Below are 27528 nucleotides of genomic sequence, written 5' to 3' on the forward strand. Positions count from 1 at the left end.
ATACTCCAAAAAGAAAAATCCCAAGTGCATCTCTTACTTCCCCAAGGATTCTTTCACCACTCCTGATTTAATTCTGAAATGACACGAGGATTAGGGTAGGAGATTAAGTTGTAATTTGTGATTTGCCTTAGATTCTTCCCTTCCCAGTTGTGTTTTCCCTGTAGCTCCTCACTGTCTTACTCAGCTGTGGCAAACTGAAGCTGTGGCTTCCAGACAATAAAGGATTTCATGGGATGCAGCATGGAGAGCTCAAAGGAAGAGAGAAGTCTCTGTCTTATTGATATGCCCTTAATGATCAGCATTAAGATACTGGAAATTAGAGACTATTGGGAATCTTCCAGGATATATGTAAAACTGGGGCACCAAAACGTAAAACAGGAAAATTTATTTTCAAATATCTAATTTCTTCAGTGAAAAATAAGTGTAAAAGGTCAAGTTAGAGAAAGCCCTTTTAAACAGGGACAATTAATATGGATTCTATCAGAACAATAAAAGCTGTGAGGACATCGACAGAATTCAACACAGAGCTCTCCTTTTATTGTTTCTGCCTTTGATTTGGTTTCAAAAGCTGCTTGGCCACAACTGAGGAAAATCCAAAGCTTACAATTTAGGAGATAAATGAAGCATTTAAAAAAATTAAAATAGACATTAGGACTAAAAAGAAGGAAAGAAAACCAGAAGAAAACAAGTACTTTCAAAACCACAGAATCCACCTCTAGATTAGCCAACTGGAAGGATTCACCAATTTCTCTTTGCTATCCTGTGGCTGTCAGGGTGCTCATCAGTCCAAAACAATGCATTTTTTAATTTTTCTAGTCTGAAATCAGTGTGATGAACTATTAGGCAGCTCTGTAACAGACCATGTTTGCTGTAACATCAAAAGCTGGATTCTCCTCTCTTCATGTATAAACCACCAGACACATCTCAGCCTCTGAAAGGTTTGTGCTTTGCCAGAGCAGCGTGAGAGGATTCCTGCATGTTTGACACCAATGAGGAGTGCTGCACCTGCCCTCCCACAAGCTCTGATCCACATTCCACACCACTCTCACTGACTGCACTCTCATTACTTTTGGTCCCTGGTCTCATTACCTCACACTTCTCTACAACAAACTGCATGAGCCACTTACCTGCCTGTAATCCTGATAAATCCAAATCATTTTGAATGAGTTTGTTTTGTTCCTCTGCCCCTCCAACTTCCCCAGCCTTACTTTATATCATCAGCATATTTCAGGCACTTTTGAAATTACATCCTGCTCGAGGTCACTGCACTCATTTTAATTCCAACCCCCCAGCACATCAGTGCTTTAACTCCCTTCTGATTTATTTATACTGTTTATTATCAGAGCCCAATTCAATCAATAAAAGCTGGAATTCAAACACATGCACACGTTTGAATTATGCATACAAACACTCATCAGGGGACAGAAGACAACTGCTATTGTCTAGATCATTCCTCTAACATATGGCAGCTCATAGGTAAGGGGGCTCAGAGCCATGAATTTTTATACCTTGACTTCTGCTTGACCCCAGTGGTTGTTTGGCTACTGGAAACCAAATGAATTGAAATAGTATCAGAAATTCCATGGAAGAGGCTTGGCCAAGGGATCTCTGCATTTCTTATCCCAAGCCACTAGAACTGTATTTATGGGCCTTCTGAGCTGACAGTTCCTTTATTAGCTCCTGTACACACAGGAATTCCAGAAAAACATCAGCAACCCACACCAGACAGTCATGTCAAGCAAATGCTGCAAACAGAACAGTGTACAGAGAACTGGAACCTGAAGGGAAACCAAAGCACAAACCTCAATTGCAGCCTGGCTTAGGCATCAAACCAACCTAAACAGGCTGCTGGAAGCAGAGTAGGAAATTAATAACTTTTGGCTCCCCTCTGCAAACCACCACCCTCCCTAAACCTTACTGGTCAGCAGATCCTCAGGCACAGCTCACTGCTGGCTTCTGCTTGCCTTTGAACACAGTTGGTGGTTACAACCCAACAACACTGCAAATTCAGAAAATGAAGGCAGAGAATGTGTGGACATGCTACAGACAGACTGCCTTTGGAATTGTGTGCCCCAATTCATCTGCAGTTCCATTTCTCTCAGTCCTTTGCCATCTCCTCACTGCTTTTCCCTCCCCATCCCCTCCCTGCCATGGATCCTTAGCAGTCATCCCTCATAAGCAATCATCCTCCCTGCTAATCATTCTTCTGAAAAAGCTGTTTCTATTTTTCCTTACTGCTCCAAGCTCTTGTGCCACAGAGGAGCAGCATAGAGAGGCATGGCCTGAGTGCTGAGGACTAAATCACAGCCCCTCTGCCCCTCCTCATGAATTTGACACTGACAAAATTCCCTCCTGAATCTTCTCTGTCCTAGAGTTATGTGAATTCCAGGAGTCTCTTTGAAATCCTGTTTTAATATTTCACAATTTATGCACAGAGTATTTCAGCTTTTCTATCAATACATTTCTGCTTGGTAACTCCCAGTTTGAATGCTGATTGTGTTTTGCATAAATTAACTAAATTGCAGCCCTTCTGTTTCATTGATACTTTTTGTCTGCTTCCATCAGGAACAATGTCAGGGAGATTGCAAGCTGACTACAATTCTCTTTTCTAAGCAAGAGGAAAACATGTAAGAGCCCAATCAGCGCCAGTTTCCTGATGTCTGTTGAGCTTTATAAGCTGCATTGTACTCTGGCATTTAACAATTTCTGTTCATTTGGTTCACTTTAAGAAGGGAATGTAACAATTGCCACAGTGTTCTGAGCCTCTGGTGTCTATTGATAAATATGGAACAGGTGTAACAACAGCTTCTCTTTCTTTCTCCTTAAAAATTCCCTGAGCTAAAAAGTTGTTTGTGCAATGCCAAAGCAAGAACAGGCCCCTGCTCCCAAGTTCCAACACTCAGATTCCAGAGAGAGATGTGCAGCAGACTGGAGTTCACAGGTAAGACAAGACCAACCGTGGTGTGAAGCTGGCAAGAACACAAAGCTCTGCTCAGGTGCTGCCTGAGCCTGGAAGGAGGCTTCCCTGCAAGTTCCATAGCCCCACAGGTAGGGGAAGTTCCAGCAACTGATGGCACATTTTAAAGATTCTTTTACTACACAGCACAAATAATTCCACACTCAGCCTTGGTCTGACAGCCAACAGTGCTTACACAAGGGACACGTTTCATTAACCAAGAAATGCACTCCCACAACAAAACTCAGTTACCACAAATTGGTTTATAAAACAGTCACAGGATTTATTGAGATAAATACAAAGTTACATAGATTCTTTATTCTGACAAATGAGTGACACTTCCAGAGTGTCCCCACTTAACTGGGCTCTAAACACCACGGTGTAGTGACACAGCTGCCACATGCTCATCCCACCACAAGTGAGGCTCAAACCTAAGCAACATGACCAACATGCTTTGGATCACAAGTGCTGGATCATTCCCTACAGCATCCCAGCAATATTGCACCAACTACCGTTATTGTCATGTTCCTTAGCTAGAAATGCTGAAAAGTGATATCCTTACTGCTGCTGTGAAAGTGGACTGACTACCTAACTTTGCTCCACCTGGCTTTTTAAATACATATTTTTGCATAATTTAAACAACCCAGAGAACTGCACGTGAACACACTCATTGCATACATTTGTCTAGACAAGACGTAAAGTGCAGCCTTTTAGTCATGCTGAAATCATTTCTAGTTTAAAACTAAACCAAAAGGACAAACTTGCAGAGGGTAAATCTGGGTAACAGACCTGCACATTGTCTACAAAAAAACCCATCCCAGAACTATGCTGGCCCCCATTAGGACATGCAACTGTGGAGGTGGAACAGGAGGTTTGAAACGCTTGACTGAAATCACCTCGTTCAAAACCAACCTGAATTTGGGAGCCAGAGAGGTACCAAAATATTGTTAAAAAACAAAGAACTTTGTTCAGCTTTTTATGAACTTTTATAGCTGGTGGTAATACCCTTCACACACATCCTAGTTAAAAACTCCTACTGAACACTAACCAAACATGCTAAACCCTATGGAAGCTTGTGTTTTCCAGTGGATTATTGCAAGTCAAAGTAACTATTGAAGGTGATCTGACAAACAGCAACCTGGGTTGGGTTAACGTTCAAGGTATTTAATTTATATACAGTATATTTCAAACATACTTACATATACACACACTTAAAAAAATCTGTTCAGTGCTGAGAAATTTAATGAACTGATAATAAAAAACAGAAGTGAAACCTTGTCAGAAAGGCCTTAGAAAATCTGAACTGTTAGAAAATATCAGTATAATGCCAGCATTAGAAAAAGATATTAGAACTAGAAAAAATTAACTTGAGGGGTCTTTTTGTTAAGAAATTGCAATCATAAAAAGTCTGTACTGAAGAAGCATTTGTTTTAAATTATAAAAAAACTGTAAAAAATTAAATGCAGAATATTGCAGAGTTTACACTGTTTGCTGCAATAGCAGCGGTGTATTTCTGCCTGCAACTTCCAAAGAGCATTTTGTGACCTTACAAGAAAACAATTTGCTACAAATACTGTACATATTATAATACATGACTGGTTAACTCATACAAAAGTGAGCCCTCCCAAAATACAGAAGCCGGCTGAGGAACCTACTCACTGTATTGCCACATTCAAACAAAACCAAAACTGGCATTCTGTGAAAACCTTCCCCCATGTGAACTACTTACTATGGAACATGAAATAAGGGTGAATATTTACACAGGTCTGCTGAGGAGAAAGGACTCTGCTCTCAGAAAGTAAGTAACTGTTATCACATGAAACCATTTCTTTAGTATTTAAGCATTAGTTTTTGAGCAGGACAAAGTTTCAGTCCAGGATCCACATTATTGCAGATTTGGGATCCAAAAGAAGACAGGGTTCAGCAGAAGTATAAGCTTTATAATTATTCTGAGGCTACTCAATTTGACTAACACAATTCTGCTCTTTCTTCCAAGCCCCTGTTCCAACAGACAGGAGACATCCCACGTCACCTTACATGTCTGACTTGGTGTTTGCCCCAGACCTTGCCCTAAAACCCACAGAGGTTGCAGAGCAAACTGTGGCACCACCTTTCCCCAGAACACTTCCCCACTGGGGTTTTGCAGAATTTAGAGCTCCTTTGTTTCTTAGGAAATGCTGTTTGGGGTTTAACCACTGGGCAGGTTAAAAGGTGTTTGTTAAATGAAGTGTGCATGTAGAACAAACAACTCAAGCCTGTATCTCTCTGTAATACCCTTGTACAGCTCCAGCTCCTGTTGCAGAACTGAATCTCTCAACTCAAGTGACCTTTGCTGGGGCAGAACGAGGAATTTTCCGCTTAGGAACTCTCCAGTCTGCCTGCTCCTGGGAGAGGCAGCAGCAACAAAACCTGACCTGTGAACACCTGCAAGGGCAGTCAGAAATGTTGCTATTATGATCTGTTAACACTGTAAGGGTGTAGCTCAGAAGGAACAAATTAATAGAAACCTCACAATATACAAAGAATCTTGAGCTCTCTGTGCTTTGACAAATATCACACATAAACATGACCGACCAATGCTTAATTCTAGCAGTGTAACTGCTTTAAAAAATGAAATGATTTTTGAGCTATTCCCACTGATACAGAATTAATTCTTCATTATTTTTGTTACAATTCAAAACTATTCACATATATACACTTGTTCAAATAAATGCAGTAGGTGGAACAGTACAAAAGATTATAATAAAAGTGAGGAAAGAACAGCTCTAGGAAAGTTTGCTATAATCAGGTTTTAAGATTTAGCAATCTTTTTAAGCTTACAGCAAACTTGTGCTAATGGAAATATTTTGTTAAAAAAATGAAATGTAAATTCTAATTAGGCTTAAACACAGAGTGTAGTGTAAGACTTTACAGACAATACTGTAGTGCAGGTGAGATCAGAGTTAACACCTCCATTTATAAAGGGAAAACCAAACGGAAGGAATTATTCACAAGAATCAAACACACTGGTGTAGATGAAACAAGGTCATGAAATGAAGACCGTAATATTTCTCAACACCCCCTTTCCTGCTCAAATAGGTAACAAAACCCACCTTATCTGTCCTCATTACTCACACTAACAGAAAGGTGAAAAACCATCCTGCTGTTCAGCCTTCACTGAACAACAACTCCTTAGTTTTGTTTTTCAATGGTGATATTGTCCATGTTATCCTGTTTCAGTTTTATGGTGGCAAAGAAAGACACATCTTGATCTCTGTCAGACTGCAGGGCTAGAATGGTCTCTTCTGCAGCTTCTAGATGAGGATTGCCAACACTTTTAAAATAAGCTGGAATAAGGGGGGAAAAAAGACAATTTTAATCACTTCCAAATGAATAAACCCTAGAGCACAAGTAGTGCAGAAATACAGAGAATGCCAAAACTATGTGGGGCAGCTTATCCAGCTTACAGTCTCCTTACAGAAACTACAGGAAACTAAGGAAGCTGACAGAGAAAAAGAAATATGCTGCTTCTGATTCATCTCATTAGGTACTTAAATACTTCCAAGATAAACTTTTTTGCTGAGCCCTAAATAGAAATGTATCAATGAGTGACAGGAAGCTGCTACTGTACAATGCATTCCAAACCCTTCTCCATACTTTATTCTGAAAAAAAGATAGGAGATTTCTGTGCTTCTTCCTCTGAATAATCAGAGGGCAGCACACAAATTACATTTGAGACACACCAGAACAGCCCAGATTGGCGTTCAGGAGCAAGGCTGGATGCCAAAGGCAGAGCTGCCTCGGGCGCGGTTCGCGGGGCCGCACTGCCCCCTTGTGGGGCCGCTCGGCACCTGCAGCACCGGCCAAGGCAGCGTCCCACGTTCCGAGGCTGCAATGACGCTCGAGTACTCTCAAATCTGAATTTAAATCCTAGATTACAGTGCGTGACTTCTGTTTTACAGCCTTGCACCAACTGAGCTACAAGGGTTGTGCTGCCAGAGGAGAGCCCGAGGTGCTGCATCTTTCCAAGGAAATGAAGCACCACACCTTTCTCCAGCAATGTCTGCCTGAGAGCCTTGGCGAGCAGGACCCTGACGTTTGGCACAGGATCTGATGCAAGGCTTAGAAGGCTGGGGAGTAAGTGTTCAACAAACTGGTCCACAGGCATGCATTCCTCTTCTACTACAGCCTATGAGACAAACACACAACAGAAAAAGCAAGATTTATGTTAAAAACACACTCTTTGCCATTCCTTTCATTTCTTTCCACCTTGTCCTTAATTTGGCCTGTTAAAAAAGCTCTGAATGAGAACACCTCACCCTGTGTCTCACCATTTTGAATTTCAGCCAAAGATGGGCCAGGAAGAGCAGATTAATTTCTTTCAAGAATACTTTAAGAAATGCTGCTCTCTTGCCTGTCATCCCCTTTTTCCCTTTTAATGTTCAACCCTTGCTCCTCACTGCAAACCAAGTAAGCATTTTTGGTTTGGAGGGGGTGAGTGGTGGCAATAAAGAGGGAAATAGTTCCTGGCATCCAGCACCCGTTGGTGGTGTGAAGAGCTCTTTGTGATCCTTTAGCCTAACATTTGTTTAATCCTTGGCCATGCATCTCTGTTTGGGACTTAACTCTTGGCTTTGCCACTGGGATACCAGATAGTCCAAGGACCAGCTGTGGCAGCTGGAAGCACAGACCCAGACAGGGATCCAGCCTGGGGTGGGACAGCCTGATGCCAGCACTGAGACCACACTGACTCTGACCAAACCAAAAATAACCAAAAAATTCTGAGTCAAGTTTCAGTTTTGCCCACACTGCTGCAAACCCCAAAATTTAATGTACACAGAGAAACAGAGAGAGAACATTCCAACCTGACAAATGAAGGCAAAGGCTTGTCTCCCAACCCACTTGGAGCAGTGGCGAAACCGCACTACGAGCTCATTGATGAAATTTAATCCCAGGGCATTGGCACTGTTTGCATAGAACTTCTGTAGTATTGCTACAACCTGTGAGCCAAAGGAATGGGAAAAGGAGGGGAACAAAAAGAACAAATGAAACTTCAGCTTCAGCCCTTAGACTTAAAGAGACATAATTTCATTTGAATTCTACAAGGGACACTGTATTCAATGTAGTCAGCTCTGCTTGTAGGCTTCATAACAAATTAAATTAACTTTGAGGAAAGATCAGTAGTTGGTTGTTCTGTTTGTTGTGTTTTGTTTTTTTTTCCCCCAGAACTGGGGGAAGGTTTTCCAAATCACATATACTGGCTTTCATTCACTTCAAAGGATTTCTCATTCACATATAACCACAGAGAAAAATTTCAGTATCTGTGGCAGTCTGGCAACTCAAAATATTTTATAAACTTTCCACTTCACTTTTTTCCTTATTGATTCCTGTGTTTATCAAAACATCCCTATTCACCCTACTGTTTGAAAATACAATGATTTCAGGTACCCTCTCCAGGACCATTTTCCTGCTCTCCTGCCAGGAAGTGAACTAAATCCCCTACCAGTTTGAAGGAGATCCACCGAACTTCTGAAACTTTATCGGAGCACAGAGTTAGTGCAATATGCCTTAAGTAGTCATAGACATCATTGGGATTGTAGAGCTCCAGGATCAGGATCAGCTGCCTGGAACACAAAGGAAACCATTAACTGTACCAAGTGCAGCACCAGCCTGCTGCCATTCACCAGCATTTACAGGTGGGGAAGGAGCACCAAAGCACCAGGGTTACTACAGAGCCCTTGAGCAGTTTGTTCTTCTCTTCACTTGTTACAGGTACAGGCTTTAATCCATCAGAGAGGCCCAGAGAAACTGTGATCCAAACTACAAGTACCAGTGTATCAACATTATCCAAAAGAACAAGCAAAAGCTACGAACAGAAGAATGAGAAGCCTTTTTCAGCTTCAAAACCAATACCCTGTACATTCTTGCAAAGCAAACACTGCATATTTACCTCAGTGTGGAAATCTACATTGCAGAAAACAATTCCTATCACAGAACCACACAGAACTCACTCCAGCCACAGAACCAGCAGCCACACAGAGCCCAGGCAGTGGCAGCTCCCCACCAGCGCTCAGGGAGCTGCTGTGTAACTTCTGTACCACTGCGAGTTTGTTGTGCCAAGCTACAAAGGGAGAGCAAGTCCTCAACAGGCCAAACACAGCAACAAAACAAACATAAAGGTCAGACTTTATCTGCAAACTATGGCCACAATGGTGCTGCAAATATCTACAGGGCTTGTAGAAAAACAACTGTGGGATGTTAATCTACCTTTGTTATATACCCAGTCTTATAGAAGTATCAAAAAAAAAACCCCAACTTATTTTAAGAATTGTTTTTTCTTTCCTACACATTAAAAACATTGCTTTTTACATGCATTTCACTAATTTTTGCAAGAGAGTCTCAAACTAATAAATTCTCACTGAATAGTATCTATCAGATTGTCATGTTTCATCAGCTGCAAGTGAACCAGATCTCCATTTTAGTAAATCACAGGCATTTAAGTTTTAGTCACACATTACGAGACAACTGGTGAAAAAAAAAAAACAAAAACAAAAAAACAAAACTAACAAAAAAACCCAAACACCCTCAACTCCCCCCAGATAACCCTAACAAGCCAGTGGCTTTTTCCTTCCTAAAGAAAGGTTGTAAACTTTTAGCTTCTAATTGAGATGTGCTAACTTCTGAATGTAATTACTTATTTCTAAGTTAGTAATACAGGTTAAAAATCAGAAGTTAACAAAATTACATACTCTGCCAGCTCGTAACGAAACCTCCAGTTCCTGCTGTTATCAGTCACCACAAATTCTTGCAGCTGGTAAAGATACTCTCGCCTTTTGTCTGCATGAAGTAGCTAAAGGAAAAACATTACTGGTATAAAACTGATAAAACTTCAGACTTGCAGTTCTCTGGTGTGCCACTATTCACACCTATGTGCATTTTCCTACTTGAAAGCAAGTGACTAATGACAAGGTGCTTCCTAAAAACTGTGCACAGCCAGCTGAGTGCCTGGACACACACAAGTGGCAGCCAAAGTACAAGAAGTCATCCCTTTAGCAACACCCAAAGCACCATCTCTGGATATGAGAGTGAGTAACCAAAAGTGAGGATCTGTGTGCATTCCACAGCAGCCCACTAGGATCTGCTCTCTTCTCTCCCAGCCCCAAACACAAATTGCTACTGGGCCAATTTTCCCCATTTACAACAGCCAGCAGCATTTACAATCACATTTACAAAGGGTTTTCAGCTTGGTATTTTGTTGGGATATGGAGAAAAGAGAAGTGAGGCACATTAAAAGAAGGAATAGAGGCAAAAACAAAATGGTAGCACGGTGAAAAACTAAACATTGATTAGATACTGAGACATGCACAGCTCATTCAAAAACTCTTCATATAATGGAGACAGAAAAAAATTTATGTTGAGAAATTAATTACATTTTCCTACCTTCAGAAAGTCATAGAGATGTTTGAGGACACCGATACGCACTTCATCCAGGTCTTTCAAGAAGCCATTGAAAATTGGCACCAGATCAGCAGCTGTTAACTGATCCCCCAGGATCACAGCCAGCTCGTGGATGGAGAACGCCAGAGTGCGCCGCACCTTCCACTGCAAATGGGCCAGCAAGGGAACCATGAGGCACCATGACTACAATAAACAAGCTTTTGAACTACCCCTGTGTGAGGATTGACAGAGCAGGACAAACAGGGCTAGTAGAAAGTGTTAATCATATTTATGAAGTCTGCTTTAAATATAGAATTTTATATTTTTAGTGCACGTTGATTCCTCTATATGAAATGATGTAATCTTATAACTACAGTACAGAGTGAAGAAAAAAGTCTCCTTCTCAAAATTCTGATTTTTTGTAACAAAACTTTCTTTTCTTACCTGTACATCTGAAGCCAGTGTCTCATAGGTGTCCTTGAGGCAGTGCCAGTTCTGCCGGCCCAGTGTCAGGGCCACCCCGGGCAGGCTGTAGGCGCAGTGCTTGGCAATCTCAGTGTCAACAGTCTGTGCCCGAGCAGGGTCAGTCATGGACAGGTACTGGTCCAGTAGAGGCTGAGGGATGATGTCCTACAGACAGACACACTTCCATTTAAGAGCAGAAAGACATTACAGCTGCTGTGCTACAGTTCTGCCAATCGGCCAGCACCAAAACACAAGAGACACGACACCCCTTGTGTGTGTTACCCTCACCAAGGGTACATGATGCCAATGGTTATTTATCCTCTCATTAGGACAGAGCAGTCAGCAAGGAACAGTCATTACAGCTTTATCAACACCTTGCAACCACCAAGCTAAAAGTTCCTTCTATGGTCATGCCAACAGTGAATCAGTGACAGAGCAGGACAGTCAGTGCCTACCTTGGTTGCACAAGTTGCCTCTAAGGCACCAAAAAGGCAACAGAATGTTCCTAATTTTCCCATCTAAAACAGGGTTCTCCTTGAATTCTGGAGCGTTCCTTCCCATTCTGCAACTGATCCATTGCAAAAGGTATCACTGCACTAAAGTAAGATGAATTACTCCACTAAATCCATTAGATGCCATTTAAATCACCTGTAATTTTGACTTGTCATCTTCAAATGGTGGATTACTTTCTTGCTCTTTCCTCAAAAAGACACTGGTTCCTCTGTGTTGTTCCTCTGAGTCCTGTAAAAGAAGGTACCAGGTAGTGAAATGAAGGAGACTTGGTGCTGTTTGGGCTATTTCAAAGCATCACAGTGCAGAACAACTGAGCTCAGATTCAGAACAGCCCTGTACAGGCAGAGCCTTGTTCAGTGTGTTTATGCAAGTACAGAAAGACAACAATTGCACACTGAGGCAAACAGACTGTAGCAGCGAGAAGGGAAGCAGTAGTAAAGATTTACTTCTAAAGAAAGCAATCTAACATCTCAAACCCAACATTCATACACATTTTGGATGGTTACTTTTAAATGGTTTTTATACTTGAAATTTACTTGAATTATATTCAACAGAATTTAATCAGAAAAAAAACTTGCACAAGACTACTGCAAAACTTTACTTCCTGGGTCATTTGTGTGCAAACAGAAATGATAACCCTTAATGGCTTTTCTTTTGTTAATTAGAGTAAGTAGAATATGATAGCTTTGGTCTAGTAATGTTCAAAGACTTTGGGTCAAAAGTGGGTCAGTTATGCCAGGACTACATAACCCCACACAGCTCAGACATGGAGCACAACGTGTACTTACCGTGCTTTTCAGCACACTGGTGCTTGACTGGTCACTGATGTCCTGGGAGGCAGGGGATGAAAGAGTGTCCCCCTGCACCTGGTTGCAGGCAGCATCTGAAACCACTGTTTCATCCAAAATCATTTTGTTCTGAAGATTGTCACCATTTTCGTCCATTTTTTTGGCATCACAGTCACCAACAGAATCAAACTGAGCAGCTCTGAGAGCAGCAGACAACACTTGGACCTGAGCTGTATACAGCAAAAGCTGGTTATTTAGTGCCCTTTCTGCATTTAAAGGCATTAAACTTGTAATTAACTCATCTGAAAAGATAAAAGGAAGCCCAGCAGAAGCTGCACACAAATGCTGTATTAGCAAACATTTGCTCTTGGAAAGAAAAGGCCTTTTACTGCAAAGCACTCAAGAGACTTGGTGAAAACAAGAAACTGAGCTGACTATGGATGACAAGAAGGATTTGGTCCATGAAGCACAGATCCCACTATCAGGCCAATATCCTCTCAATGCTTTTGACAAAGGGCCTGTTTCAGGTGGGTAAGAAGGAAGAACTCAAAATTAGGGCTATTCTCAGTCAGCTAATATTAGATGAATTCAGTTTGTAACATGTAGCACTGTCACTAAACCCACAGTACCTACAATACTCAAAACCTGTTAAAACTGTCTTTAACAAGTTGTTTTCCCTTTTGTAGTTAGATCAATTTATTTTTCATGCAAACAGAAGCCAGGAACATTTCCCCAACTGCTCTAAAAAAAATTTAGGTCTTATGAAAAAAGCTGTTGCATAACCTTCTACTATAATTTACTACTCAAGGTAGGTTCATCACCCTATAAAGATCGAGCTAATTAAAATGCAGTCAAATGTTTTGTAAAGGCCAGAAAACCTGCTCAGAAAAAACACAATTTTACTGTCACAGAGTCTCACCTTGAACATCTGGATCATCTATGTGCTCTTGTAAGCTTTCCAGAACCTTTTTTATTTCATTGCTAGCAACACAGTTATTACATGGCACAGAGCAGGTATCGTTGTGCTTCTCAGCCTTGAACTGCAGCAACTCCAGGTCCTGACTTATGTCGGGCAGAGGAGGGCGCCAGTACAGGAATGTGTTAAACACGTCCTCGGCAGAGCTCAGCCCCAGAAAACTGCTCTCCTTCGTGCCTTCAGTGGCACCAGCAGCAGTTTTGTCACCCTGACACAAGCCAGACACATCTTCTCCAGGGCTGGCACAACAATCTGAACTTTCTTCCCATGAATTTTTATTTAGGTCCTCAGAGAGCTTTGTACGAGCTTGTGCTGAAGTCTCCTCAGTCGATGATTCCGGTTTGATTTCCATTGGTTGTTCTGAGCTAGAAACAAAGTTATTGAAAGTAAATTTTAAGAACTCTGTAACAAGAAGTTTTCAGTTAAATACTTCATAAAAGACAGCAGCAACAACAGAAGCTTTTCTTTAAAGAAAGACAATTTGTTACCCCTATGCTTTACTTCACCAGTTTTCCCTTTGCCCTCCCGTGAAGCCAAAGTGAGTTTTTCAGTAATGTGGTTACACTCAAATGGCTGATCTCACTCTTCAGACCTTTTCTGGAACTGCATTCTTAAACTGAATTTTTAGCTTTGACAAGCAACAAAACCCCCTTTTTTTAAACCCCGTCCACTACATCACACCTTTCCCAGGATTTACCTGGACAATGCAGCATTTGCACTGGAAGACATCACAGTGATATTGTTGCTTGGCTGACAGGAGTTGGAATTCACATCTTGGGCTGGTGGTCGGATACTCAGCGTCCCATCTTCTCGAATGTAAAGACCAGCACTTGAAGGGTTTGCAAAGGTAGAAATAAATGGGCCAAGAGACTGAAAAGCAGCCTGACGAACCTGTGGTGGTGCGAGAGCAACAGTCAGGCTTCATGAAACTCTCACAGTGTTGTAAAATCTAAATTTGGTGCAATTTTCAGTAAGAACCAATTGGTTCTTAATATAACAGCTTCATTTAATGCCAAATATAACCAATTACCAAATAAGTGCCACTTAAGAAAAGAGTGATGCACCTAAACATGTATCTACAATCATTGTACAGAAATCTTCTGGAAGTTATAAATTTGAAGGACATCTGTTTACTTCAACTCATCTATTTAACGCAAGCAACCTTTGCTTAGAAGAGTATTTACATTTATAAATTGTTCAGAGAGAGGAAACATAAACTAACTCATTAGAGATTAATTTTTAGCACATTAAGCTCTGATCTCAGCAAATGCACTTCAGAGCACTACTAAACTTGTCCATTATTTGTTTAGAATCTGCCTGGGAGGAGGCATCCATTCCAGAGGGAGTTACTCACCCATCTGCAGGTGTCACTGATCAGGCTGATGAACAGTGGGGACAGTTTGCTCCTGCGAACTTCTGGAGACGTGGTGTAAGAGACTGCCATAAAGCATTCAGCACAAGCCTTCCTCATTCCCCACACACTATCAGAACACAGCTCAAAGAACTTGGGAATCTGCCAAAAATAAGCCAATCCAAAATTAATTAAAGACTAAACAAAGACTGCAGCAATATCAAAGTATTTGTTTGAAAACTGGAGACAATAAGTAAAGAACAGACGAAACAGGGACAGGTTAAATGCATACACTAATTAAAGGAATTGGAAAAAACCCCATCTGTCTTTCACTTACTCCATTAGGAATGTGTGTACAACTATTTGCAGAACGAAAGAATTATTAACGGCCTATTTTCCCAGAAATCATAATTGAATTGATGATCATCTAGTTCAGGGAAAAATGAAAGTGGTAATTCTACAATGTGTGTGTATACATAAATATATGTGTGTGTATATAGATATACACATACACACACATATATATATAAAATCTGCTGTCAATTACATTGTTTAACATGTTTTGCAAAGCAAGAATTTTGCATTTCTCTTAATTCCCAGTTTTGCTGTGTAATTGCAACCACAGCCTTAGCCAAATCAATTTAAAAATGCATGCACACTGATTAATTTATAGAGAAGACAATAAAGGAACTCATTATTAAACTTTCTGAACTGAGAAATACAGGTCTTGCAAATTGATTTGCTTTTTACATACCAGCAGTCTTTCGGTGGCTTCTTGCCCAACTGCATTACAAATGTCACCAAAATTAGCTGCACAAATCTAAGAAATAAAAAGTCATTAATAACGCTGTGTCTCTTTCAAGGGCATTAGTTTGATTATCAACTCCACCATGCATTATTTATCCCATCAAACAACTGCACATGTTTTGACTCTTCCAATTTCAGGCCTGTAACTGCATCATGTAATATTAACTCATCCAAACAAAGAGTCATTGGAGCAAGTGTCCATACACCACATGCCTCTGGGATCAATAGTAATAAAGGTTTCTGCATGAGGAGCATCATCTGCTCCAGTAACCACCAGAAGGGACAATAAGCCCACATGAAAGTTTAAATCACTTTGAGCAGCAGCTGTCAAACCCAAAGCAGGCCAGAACATGATACCAGGGTCAGGACTTAGGTGTACTGACAGCACTACCCTGGCTCAAGGTGGCTTAAGTGCTTTGCTGAAGCAAAGTTTAATCAAGGTCTCAAGTTCGTGCCATTTACAGGCCATTACAGAAGCTCTAATTAAGGGAAAAAGGACATCCCCTCAGGCTGGAAAAAGATGTTGGCAAAATCTGAAATCATTTAAGATAGAGATGTGTTCATACACATTTTAGTCACTCTCTGTGCTTATTTAGAAGGCAATAAAAGCAGCTCAAATTCCAGCAAGTGCAGCTTATATTGCAGACCAAGCTGAAGCTTGGTGTGACCCTTAAGTCTACACAAGTATTTTAATACTTCTTATGCTACAAGTCTCCTTTTGTACTCAAACATGAGTTAAAGTAAGTCTTACACTTTGGGGATTTCTCCTTTCAATAATAACAGATTTCTTTTTAAAGAAAGGATGTATAACTTTTAAATTTTGAAATAAGATGCTAGAGATTATAAAAGTTGCTACTATCCTATAACCAAGCACAGAAGCTTACAAAAAACCATTGTGCAAGACTATTAAATGTGCAAGACCAGTTTAATTACTGAACCCAACCTACTGGCCAAAGTCTATTACCTGTTTCTTCACTGAACCACAGAAACTAGAACCATGCTAATAAATCAAAATGTTTCTTCCAGATGCTTTGAAAGCCCATCAGCTAGAGTTATGACTAAATTATGCATGAAAGCATTTGAACAGCAGTACAAACTCATTGTCTAGCCCTAAACCACCTGAAAAACACCAACCTTTCGGACTTGAAACAATTTCCCATCACTGCATAGTTCACAGAAACGAGGAAGCAGCATGTGCTCAACTGTTGTTCTGCTCAACATAGAAGCCATTTTACAGATTATCTGAAAATCAGGAAAGGAATACGAGTAAGGAGAAGAAAATTATAAAGCTTTTAAGCACAGCCAAATATTCCTCCTAAAAATTACTTCAGAGAGTAAGACAGTGATTACAATCAAATAGATGAAACTGCTACACATTACTTGTATTTCCATACACCTGTTTTATATAAAGCACAAACACAGCTTTACTTTAAATCATTCTATGCCAGAACATAACATTTCTGCATTTAACTCCTTGTATTTTTTATCTGGTTAAATAGACTTTTTATTAACAGATTTGTTTTCAAGGTGTTTGCAATGTGGCAAACACTGGCATTTTGTATGGAGAAGACAAAAATTCCATTGCACTAAGGATCTTACAAAAACCACACTCTTGAAGCATATTAGAAATATCCCAAGCTTCAGCATGCAAGTAAGTGATTGGTCTTTAACAGCTCAGATACTTAAAAACATGCACAGTCCCAGGTCTGTAGGCTCAGATATCACAATAAAATAAAAGTTTGCCATACAGCAGGAGACAAAAAAAAGGGAGTGCAAGAAAAACAAGTTATTTATGTAACCCACTGCACACTTTACAGGAATAATGCTCAGGAAATTTAGGAGTTAACAGTGCATATTTAAAGGAAGTTAGCAACACACTCCTTAATTGAGCTTTCTCTGAGGAACCATTGGTTTCCTCTACCAACACAAACCATGTTTCTGCTGTAAAAATCATGTGCTTTGGGTTGGGTGTTTCCTTTCAGCTCCCACTTTCTGGGAGAAGTTGCTGTAATTCTTGTATTTGCAAAAGGAGAAAGCAAGGGGCTCTGATGCACCAGGGTTTTAATCCTTACACAAACATCATCAGATTACAGTCCTCATCTTTCTGGTTTTGTTTTTCAAAAAATATTGAAGCTTTCTACCTTCACAAAAAATAAGCTTTAGTCCTTTCTAGGAATAAATGCTTGCCTTTGTAATAGAATGCTAAACAACTAAGGAAGAGACCATTCAAGGACTTTCCTACAAATTTTCCAACTCCTAAAAGGCATCTGGTGCTCAGATGTCATCCTGGAAAATTGCCTAAGCAATTCCCAACTCCCAAACAAGGAAGAGGAAAATCTAGCTGGTAAAATATTTTACAGGTCAAGTGTCAGATATCCATGCTGAAATGTAATTACACACCAGCACTTTTCTGTGGAGTCAACTGATTTCTTGAAAGTCACCAGGCAATGTTTTTTTCAGAACACTTCAGAACAGAGATCAGGTCACATTTCTACAACATTACTGTGAAACCTGGTAAAGCAAATGTAAAGAACACTCTGGGGAATGTAACAATCCTAACAAGAATTTTAAAAAAGGCTGCCAAGGACCAATTGTATTTTAAAGCCATTCAGCTACTATTTTGACATCATTTAGCATCCTGAAGCATAAAGATGGTCTCTTTAAATCTGATATTTTCAAAAATTCAGAATAAACATTAAAGACTTGTTTTGTTACAGAAAAAATCCAAATATCTTACTGAATAAACACAAAGTTTGATGGCTTCCTTTTTTTAATGTCAGCATTGTTTCTGGACCTTAACTTAATCACCACTATAAATTTATGTTATCAACTTACATTGACAGCTTCCACCTTGTACTCATCATCACTGTCAGGAGCAGAGAGGTCCAGCAGAATTGGACACACCTTATTTTCAATGTCACTCTGAGCCACAAGATCTTGTTCCAGCAGAATCAGCAGCGCTTCCTGGCCTGCCTTTCTGACCTATAAACAAACACACAAAACCAGTTTGTCACTATAAAAACAACATTTACAGATACAAGAACCACAAAAGCTTCTATCCTTTAATGGACACACAGGTACAAGCTAAAAAAAGCAAACCCAGAAAAAAAGTCTTATTATCATAAGGAATTAGTAACAATACTAAAGTTTAATATAATCATTAGATGACATTTCATCACATTCTGAAAATAAGACAAAAGATGAAGTAGAAGACAGGGTTTTCAAGTCATGACTCCTGTAACAGATTCTGTCCATGTGCTGTCAGGCAAATCCTGAAGTCTCCCATTATCTATCTGCCAAGGGAAGTATTAAAAACAAAAACCAAAAATACAGAAAAAAAAAAAATCAGACCTCCCTAGCAGAATGTACTGAAACCAATAAACAGAGAGTACTACATAAAAGCCAGATATCAACCAATGTGGAATTTCCTCTTATCTCTTTCTCATGCCTTAAATTCACTGAACCACACAGAATTTTCCAAGGATTCAACTCCTGTTGTCTGTTTTTCCTACCTGATTGTTTACATCTGTGAGGTACCTCACTACTATGGGCATAAGGTATTCAAAAAATGCTGTTGGGAACTTTGGTCGACTTTCTTGTAGAAAGATGGCAATAGGAGGAATCTGTTCCATCAGCTCTGTGCGAACAGTTGGCTCTGGAAATAGAAGTCAGATCACATTAGTAAATATGAAATGAAGATCAGGTACCTTAAAGAAGGTGGCATTTTTCTTTATGTTTTCACAACAGAGGAAAATTAAAATAACCAAAACATAGAAATAGCATCACTGAGATTTCCTGTTCTTAAAGGAAAGCTGAATAAAACAGAATAGCCTTACATACATCATCACTGTTCAGAGACTTGGGATCAGTTCCCAAATCAATCCAATAAAATGAGATCACAAGCTGGAAAATCCAGTCACCATGAATGTATGCACAAGAACTATTAAAACACACAACTGCTCTGTGCCACTTACACCAGATACAACAAATCAAATTTAACAAATCTCTTGAAAAATGTTGCTTCAGGCCCTATACTAAGAATAGGCCTTTCATTTAACATTTACCATACAAAATATTTCAAAAACAAGAGATAAAAATGAATCTGTCTTCATTGACAGATCTTCCTGCTAGATGATTCAACTTCCTTAGTTCATTCATTGCTTTCTCAAAATCGGAAGTCAGCATTTCCTATGTTGCAATTTACCTAAAATAACTTACACAAATTAAAAAACAAACAAAAGCAAACTTGCAAACCTGCATCTTCGGAGAGCCTGACCACTATTTCCATTACAGTCAGAAAGTCTTCTTCATTGTTACTGAAATCTCGAAAGACATCCAGAAGACCCCTGGCAATAATTTGCCTGTGGAGTGAACACAATTGCCTTAATATCCAGCCAGTGACATTTAGAAGGGATGCAAGGGGAACTTATCAAATGTAAATGGCACCATAAAACAGATCAAGCTGTTATCTGAACATTCCACATACCAACAAAATAAAGATGGAATCGAGAGGTCTTATTTGATGACAAAGATTGAAAAATCTCTTCATAGAAGTGTTTTACAAGTTACTCAAATAGAAATAACATCAGGCATATGTCTGGGAGAGCAATGAAAGACACAGCAACACCTAAACATGCACAGTACACCCAGACTCAGGCACCACCACGTGTGACTGCTGCGCCCTTACCTGTTAAATACATTATCACTGAAGGCGTATTTCTCTAGACGAGCCAGTGGAGTTAAGTTATCCTGTCCAGGAATATCCAGGAACGCTGTTATCCTCATGCTATCACAGTCTGGTCCATAATCTTCAAAGCCAACTTGAAAGACATGAAAAGTAACCCAAAAAAAAAAAAAAAAAAATCCAAGAGTCAGCAAGAGATGTTACAATGTAAAATACAAGAAACCAGTAACTATTTCTTTAAAAGAAAAGTAATTGCACATCACTGCACACAGCTTACAAAATCATCTTAAATTGTATCTAATGAAGTTGAGTACAACACTTGCATACACACTTGTAAATTCAAGCTTTAAAATTTAGCTCTCAAAATCCTTGGCTTTAAACACACTTTGCCCTTTCAGGGGAGGATCCACATGCATTGAGTTAAGTAAGAGGGCTCAGCTGACACAATGGCACATCACAAACCGACCCACACATTCAAAAGAAAACTAAGTCCCATTAGAAGAAACTGTGATTTTAACAATCATAGCAAATTTCAAACTGTATTGCTTTAAACCAGCAAATTCTTATGTCTGTTTCAAAGTTCCTGAGGTACATTTTTCTCACTGTAGTTACTGGGTCCCACATACCTAAAGACTTGGGGAAAAAACTTCAACTTCACAGTACTTGTGAACATGCTGGGAGCTCCCTGCTGCACTATGGTCAACTGTGGACCTTTTTCTGTGTGAACCCACTCTTCTCTGAATCTTTTTTGCACTTGCAGCTTCAGATTTTTACCCAAATATTACTACATCAACTCTTACAATGTGCCTTACCAAGTCTAAGAGTCACCATCACAGACCACCGGCAGGAGGTATGACTGTGAAAAGGAAAGGGAACGGGAGAACTTTGTTGCAAACTTATTTTAATCCTTCACCCCTACAACCAAGTGAAATAATGTACCTGCAATACAAATCTTTCACAAAAATGCTCTTATTTAAGCACTGGATACAGGAACTCCACAGAAAGAGTTGCACTGGAGTAGTTAATATTGCTGCTCTGAGTTTACAGCTGTCCCAAGCACTCCTAGAGCCAGGCACATTTCTTTTACACAAAAAGAGCAACTGGGATCACACTTAAGTAAATGCAAATTCTGCCAACACAGCTTCTCACATGCATGAAGTATCTCACAAACCAGCACATGTGCTGACAGTGACAACCACTGAAGAGAAGAAGCCACTTCTTTGGTCTAAACTCCATTAATACCCATTATAAATCACTTTGTATGTTAAAAACCCCTCTGTTCCAAGCCTGGTTTTTCCCCAACATTTCCTATGTAAAACTCTGCTTTCCAATTATTCAGCAGAAGTCAAAACACTCTCAGAAATACAGCTCAGTAAAAGAGGAAGTCATCTGAACATACTTGGAGAAAAATGCTATATCTGGGCCTCCAGGGGGGAAAAAGCAGATTGGTTTAAGGTCTCCAAGGAACCCAGGTGAGTTAAAATACTACAGAAGTTCCAAATTCTGCTTTTCTCGCAGACAATGTGCTGAACAATTTCAATAGACTTTAAACAAACAGAAGTGAGGGATTAGATTAAACACTGACATTTCAAATGTGCACACAGATACTACAAGTGAACCCACGGCCACACAATAGGAAACAGATGCTAATTATTCCCAGCTTTTTAAAATGATGACATATTGCACGGACGCCCTTATTTCCCCTCCACTGGTCATTATTATTTCTCATGCCTGCTCCTTACAGAAGGGTCTGTCTGGTTCAAAACATTTTTCTGCACAAGTGTAAACAATTTACAGAGCCCAGGTCTGTCTGGGATAAATCTGCTCCAGGACTTCCCCCCAGTCAAGGCATCTGAAGAGAGAACATCCAGATTTGCTGCTTCAGAAGAAACTTGCTGTGTCCCTGACAGCTCAGGGGGAGTTACACAGTGTCTGTAGCATTGCAGATTTCCTTTCTGAGGTTGCAACAAACTCTGGCCATCCTTATGTCTATGCAATTATAGTGTGTATATTTGAAATTCCACACAGACCAGACACTCAGTAGGTGATTTTTGAGGTTAGTCACCTGTTGTACAAAGAAAGACTGATCAGAATCAATATACTTGTCATTAGCTTTGCCTAGTTCCCACCTGTCCCTAATTAGAAACACTTTAAAAATTAAAGGTATTAGTTCACTTCAAATAGTTCAGAATTCCTACAAATTCAAAACAATGAAACAAATCCCAGTTCTAACTTTGACTACAATACCACACCTGGGACTAATTTTGTAAACATGATGTACATGTTTAATTTCACTGCACGGAGCAGCTCCATTATTCATTTAAAGTACTTAAGCACACACCAGTGCTTCCAAGAGCAGAGAGAAAACAGAGCACCACTACTTATGCTCAGGATTGAGAGTTAAATACCTGGAATTTTTTCCATACACTCTCACTACACATAAGTAAGGAATAATCATGGCAGAATCCATTTTGTCTTCTCTCAAGAATTTTAGTTTTCTTCTTCCATAAAATAGGACACCACAAGTTTCAGAATACACCAAGTACTACAAAGTAAATCCCAAATACTGAACTAATATTTCTTATCTAATGTTCCTTCACAGGTACATCCATTATTCAGTATTTTTCCCTCTAACTAGATCAAACAAGTGAGCTTGAAATCTGTTCACCTATAAACAGAAATAAATGTGACAGTATTCACAGTTGAACTTGAGTTCACTGTGCTTAAAAGCTGCTCAGAGGTGTGAGAAACTCAGGGTCACAGGACCTAGTGGAGCAATTCAATGTCATCACCCAGTGTCACTATTCAGATTTCACAGCACAAACCAGTAAATACCAGCACCCACCACAACAATTCAATCAGCTCACAAGGTAATTTTCCCTCCTGGTGTTTGTAGAAGGAAAAACAAATTATTTAAATACTTTCTTATTAATTACACAAAGGGCATAAATAAGTTAATACTTTCTTCCAGATGACCCATTACCTTATGAAAAACAAGTTTTAAGCTGCACCTGAATTTAGCTAGATTTTACTACAGCTTTTTCCCACATTTAGAATAAGTCCCTAGATTTCCTGTTTCAACACAATCTATCTTCAGTGTGCATGACACTATTTCACCAACTTACTTAAGCAAGTAAGAATCCAGTTCCAGTGATTTATTTCACTGAGGCTTTCCTAAAGCACATCCTGAACTCTTTGCTAGCCTAGTCTCTGGACAACAGTGTCTTAGTCATGGGACACCTGAACTCTGCTAAACAGAGAGCTTTTGATTCCATAATTCTAACGGTAATGTAAAATTAATTAACATAACAAACATTTTTAAATCACATTATTCAATTTTCATAAAGCTCTAAAAGGTACATTTATTTACATGCCCATCCTGGAATGGATAACTTCTTTTATGAATTACCTTATGGCAAAACTGTCTTTATCTGGACATTTTTATTCACTTGAGTTTTGCCTTACAAGCATCAAGCTTCTTAATCAACTTAGCAGGCAAATCAGTTACAGTCTAAACAGAACAGCCAAGGAGTGAACACTAATGGACAACAAACACTCCCAAGGATGGTCCAAGGCCAAAACCCATAAGAAAACGACTTTGAAGTTTGCATTTACTTCTGCTCCTCACACTTTACACACTGCTACCTACTAGGGAAAAGCAGAAACCTCAAAGACTGAGAGCAACATCCAACAGAATTCCACAGAACCAGCTCCTCCCACAGAGGCAACTTCCCCTCACATCTTCCAAATGAAAGACTTTAGATGCCAATTGTATTCAAACGTTTCCCCTGGTGTTCCCGAAACCCCCTTTCTCGTGCTCAGCTGGGAAGGTGGGTGGGATGGGTCCACCTGTTTCACATTGCCAAGCGGTATCAAACAATAAAAGTCTTGTAAGAAACAAAGTTTCACACAAGAAACAAATACAACATCTTTCTTTTTTAATAGAAAAGTCAACCAAAGCGTTGCGGAAGCCACCCCACAGAGAGGGTGGGGTGAGAGAGAGCTGCTTTCTAAGGCAACAGAAGTTCGTATTCACTGTTAGTCAAAGCTTTTTCTCCTGAAGTCACAGCGCTTACCAGGCTGGTTCACGTCTGACAGGTGTCCAGCTCGTCTAGAACACAGCCCTGGACTACACGGGTGTGTGATGGAGCCGTTCCCTGCTCTGGGACCGAGTCACGGTACTCAACCCAAACCCACCGGCTTGTGCGATCCAGCCGGAACACACACGGAGATCTTCCCTTCATCCCGAGGTGCGCTCGCAGCACATCCCCGGGATGCAGGAGCAGCGGAAAACGCGTCCTCACAGCCTCTACAGCTTTGGAAAGTCTCATTGCTCAGCTGAGCAATCCCTGGCCTAAGTATCCTAATTCCCACTGACAACTGGAGCGGGGTTGATCCCCTCGTCCCCCCGTGCGCCTTTCCCAGGCTCAAGCGCTGCCGGAGCTGCTGTTTACACCGAGCCCAGCGGCCACTGGAACCAGCGGGGATGGTCCCAGCACCCCGGGAACCTTCGCCTGCCAGAACTGCCACAAAATCCTCCCCTCGCCCTCACCGGGGTGAAAATGCGGAGAGTGAAAGAAGACGACAGGAGGACCCCGGGGTGGGAGCGCGGGCCTGAACAGGGAGCGGAAAAATAAAAAACAGTTACTCACAATCATCTAAGTCATCCTGCAAATCCACAAAATACAAAGGGATCCCTACAAACAAAAAACAGAAGAGAGATACCAGGGTGTTGGTTTCGGAGGGACGGTGGCAGCCCCGGCTGAGCCGCCCGCCCGCCGGCCCCACTTACCGGCCATCTTGGAATGGACATGGGCGAGGAGGAGGAGCGGGAGGGCACAGGGAGGAGCCGCGGGTGCTTCCTGTCGCCGGGTCAGCCCCGAAACGCCACCGGGTGAAGGAGCAGCGGCTGCCGGGGGTCGAGTGGTCGCTCAGCACCCAAGGGGGACAACAGCGAGCGGGGGGCACGGGCGGGGACTCCGGCGGCCGCCCAAGATGGCGGCGCGTCCGCGCAGCCTGAGGAGGAGCGCGGTGTGCGGGTAACTGGGGCGGGCGGGGGGCGGCCGCCGCGGGGACGGCGATGATCGTGCTGGGCCGCGTCTCAGGCGCTCGCTGAAGGCGCTGCCTGCCCGGCCATGGCTCTGAGGGAGCTGAAAGTTTGCCTTCTGGGGGTAAGTGCTGGGCGGCGGGAGAGAGGGTGGGAGCGGAATGAGGGGCTGGCTGGAGAAGCTCTGTGGTGACGGGGAGCGTCTTGTCAGAGCTTCGGGAAGCCTCTGGTGATGGCGGAGAATCCCTGTCAGAGACTGGAGAGGTTCTGTGGCGATGGCGGAAAGCTTCTTTCAGAGCCTGGAGAGCCTCTGCCAGAGCCAGAGAGGCGCCGAGCGTGGGGAGCTCTCCCCGGCGCTGCCTGGCCCTCGCCCCGTCCCTCTGAGGGGACCGGGCGGATGCGCCTTCCCCTCTGCGAGGGAGGCGTCTGCCAGGGGTCAGGATCGCTCCTTTTCTGCCCGGTTCTTCTTTTTAAAAAATAAGAGAGGAAGCATGAATATCCAGCACCTGCTTCCCTCTTCCCCCCCGGGCCTTTCGGGCTTGGAGTCCACAAAATAAATAGAAGCACCTGAAATCAAACTGGAGGGAGCGAGGGAGGGGCCTGAGCTTATGTTGTAGGAACATATGCAAGAACGTCTTGCAGGTGGTGGAAGGAGGAGACGTGAAGTTTAAAAATTTGAAGGGTATGAAGCTGCTTGTTGGCTCGATTTGGTTGGAAAGCCCCACGGTGAACAGGTGGAGGTGTCACTACCAAAACTCTCTGTTCAAAGTTGTTTTCTGCTTCTGAATGGCCACCTTGCCCTTCAGAGGGGAAGATTATGTGTTTGCGTGCCCTTCGTGTTGTGGAGGTATCTGGGGTAACTACTGTTTGTGTTCACCTGGCCTGAGAAACCTTTTGTCACAGAAGAAAAGGAGAATAAGCACCCAGGAAAACTTGTCCTTGAATTCCCTGAGCTAGGAACCACATGTGTGTTTCTCTTTTTAAGATTAGCTCTGAGTAATGAGACTGCAAACAGTGTAAGGTACATAGCTATGATAATGTGCTTTTTCTCAAGAGGAAAATAACTTGGTAAGATGAACATAATCATGCCTAGTGTACCCAAATTACTGCAGTATTCAGGAGGTTTGGAAAAAAAAGCATGAACGATGTAAAACTTCATTTTCAGTGAAGCAATTCCTCAGGGGTTTATTTCTTAAAGTTTTTATGACCCAGGAAATGTAAAGCAAAAGGTTTGTCTTCACACATCTTAAATAAAATACAATTTCAAACGTCCAGCTTCTACTGAGAAGCATTTTATCACTAAAAGATAATTTCACTTCTAAATGAGACTTCTCTACATCTTTTGCTTTTTAACTATGGAGTCGGTGGTGCAAAGTTATACACAATCCAGACTTTTCATGGTTTGTTTCCTCTTTCACCATTTTTAGCGCTGTAGAGTTGCATTAGTAACGTGTTTCAGGTGTGTCACAGAAGAAATTTCAAGTCTTTCATTAAGCAGGGAGGGACAGCATTAGTCACAGGTTGAATGCATGTGTCACACTTGTATAATTTCATGTACTCCACTGGTCCTCTATCCTGGTAAGCTGTACTCAATTGCTGTATGCTTTACCAAAAGTGGTCTTTTCCCACTGCTGTTCTATTGGAAGGTGTGCATAGCTTTGTAAAAAAGCCCTAAGTTTGAGTAATAGTAAGTGTAAATGCAGGTTTTTGTGGTTCTTCGAAAAAAATCTTAACAATTTTGCTTAGAAGACTGTAACTTGTTACAGACTTTTCATTTTCTACTAACTTATTGTAATACCTGAAGTATTTCACAACTTCTCTGAGATTCTCTGCAGGAATGTGTTACTCACTGCAGTGTACTGCAGGATTTGAGAACAAAAACAATCCTCTGTCTATAGTAATTAATACCACTCTCAATTGTTTCTGTTCTTTTCTTAGGACACTGGTGTGGGCAAATCAAGTATTGTGTGGAGATTTGTTGAAGATAGCTTTGATCCCAACATCAACCCAACAATAGGGTAAGAAACTAAATGAAGTAAATGTGATTTATGCAATAATAAAATGAAATTACCTGAATAGATCACTTGGCAGTTCTTCGTGTGTGGCAGCTGAATGTGGTAATAAACATAACTGCAGCCTTAATTGAGCTTGTGAGCTACCTCAGGACACATAGGAGTGTTCTCAGCACTCCTGCAGCTTCCATTTTCATATGTGAGGTCTGGACCCATTTTTGTATTGCTAATCTAAGCTAACAATGAATAAATTACACTACAGATGCTTCTTCTAAAGGGACAGCATGCTTTTCTCGTGCACAACCCTTAAATTTCAAATTCTAATTATTATGCAACTCCATGGTTTTTAATTAATTTAAGACTCAAGTACTCTAAGTCTCCTAGGTTTTTGAGGGTGGTTAACATATTAATTCAGGTAGGTCTCGCCATTAATTAGTTAAAATGTTATACATCTGTATGCAATGCACACACAAATCTAACTGATGAAACTGTTTTTGCAGTTGGTCTCATAGG

The 27528-nt window shown here is 41.0% G+C and overlaps 2 protein-coding genes across 3 annotated transcripts in view; one reads left to right on the plus strand and one right to left on the minus strand.

Annotated features, from left to right (window-relative positions):
• Positions 1 to 3225: 3225 nt before the first annotated feature.
• On the minus strand, positions 3226 to 24871 carry LOC311160979 (serine/threonine-protein phosphatase 4 regulatory subunit 1-like). 2 transcript variants are annotated; one of them, XM_084218195.1, is made up of 20 exons: positions 24749 to 24871; positions 24609 to 24653; positions 19960 to 20092; positions 19527 to 19633; positions 18785 to 18927; positions 18108 to 18254; positions 16407 to 16514; positions 15220 to 15285; positions 14469 to 14627; positions 13812 to 14005; positions 13058 to 13479; positions 12139 to 12368; positions 11486 to 11578; positions 10817 to 11002; positions 10376 to 10537; positions 9685 to 9785; positions 8439 to 8559; positions 7801 to 7935; positions 6983 to 7124; positions 3226 to 6282 (listed from the first exon to the last, which is right to left on the minus strand). In XM_084218195.1, the coding sequence occupies exons 1-20, from the start codon at positions 24753 to 24755 to the stop codon at positions 6128 to 6130; spliced, it is 2856 nt and encodes a 951-aa protein (XP_084074321.1). In that variant the 5' UTR covers positions 24756 to 24871; the 3' UTR covers positions 3226 to 6127. The 2 variants fall into 2 exon arrangements, with proteins under 2 accessions (XP_084074321.1, XP_084074322.1); XM_084218196.1 differs by lacking the exon at positions 24749 to 24871 and adding an exon at positions 20769 to 20812 and having other exon boundaries at positions 24609 to 24647.
• Positions 24872 to 25012: 141 nt separating this feature from the next.
• RAB22A (RAB22A, member RAS oncogene family) overlaps positions 25013 to 27528 on the plus strand; it is a 16907-nt gene continuing 14391 nt past the window's right edge. The window contains exons 1-2 of the mRNA XM_084217929.1: positions 25013 to 25127; positions 26942 to 27021. Coding sequence (XP_084074055.1) covers positions 25092 to 25127; positions 26942 to 27021 — 116 coding nt within the window. The 5' untranslated portion in view covers positions 25013 to 25091. The remainder of the gene's footprint in view (positions 25128 to 26941; positions 27022 to 27528) is intronic.

Source organism: Fringilla coelebs, assembly GCF_963513975.1.
Source record: "Fringilla coelebs genome assembly, chromosome: 18".
Classification (NCBI taxonomy): domain Eukaryota; kingdom Metazoa; phylum Chordata; class Aves; order Passeriformes; family Fringillidae; genus Fringilla; species Fringilla coelebs.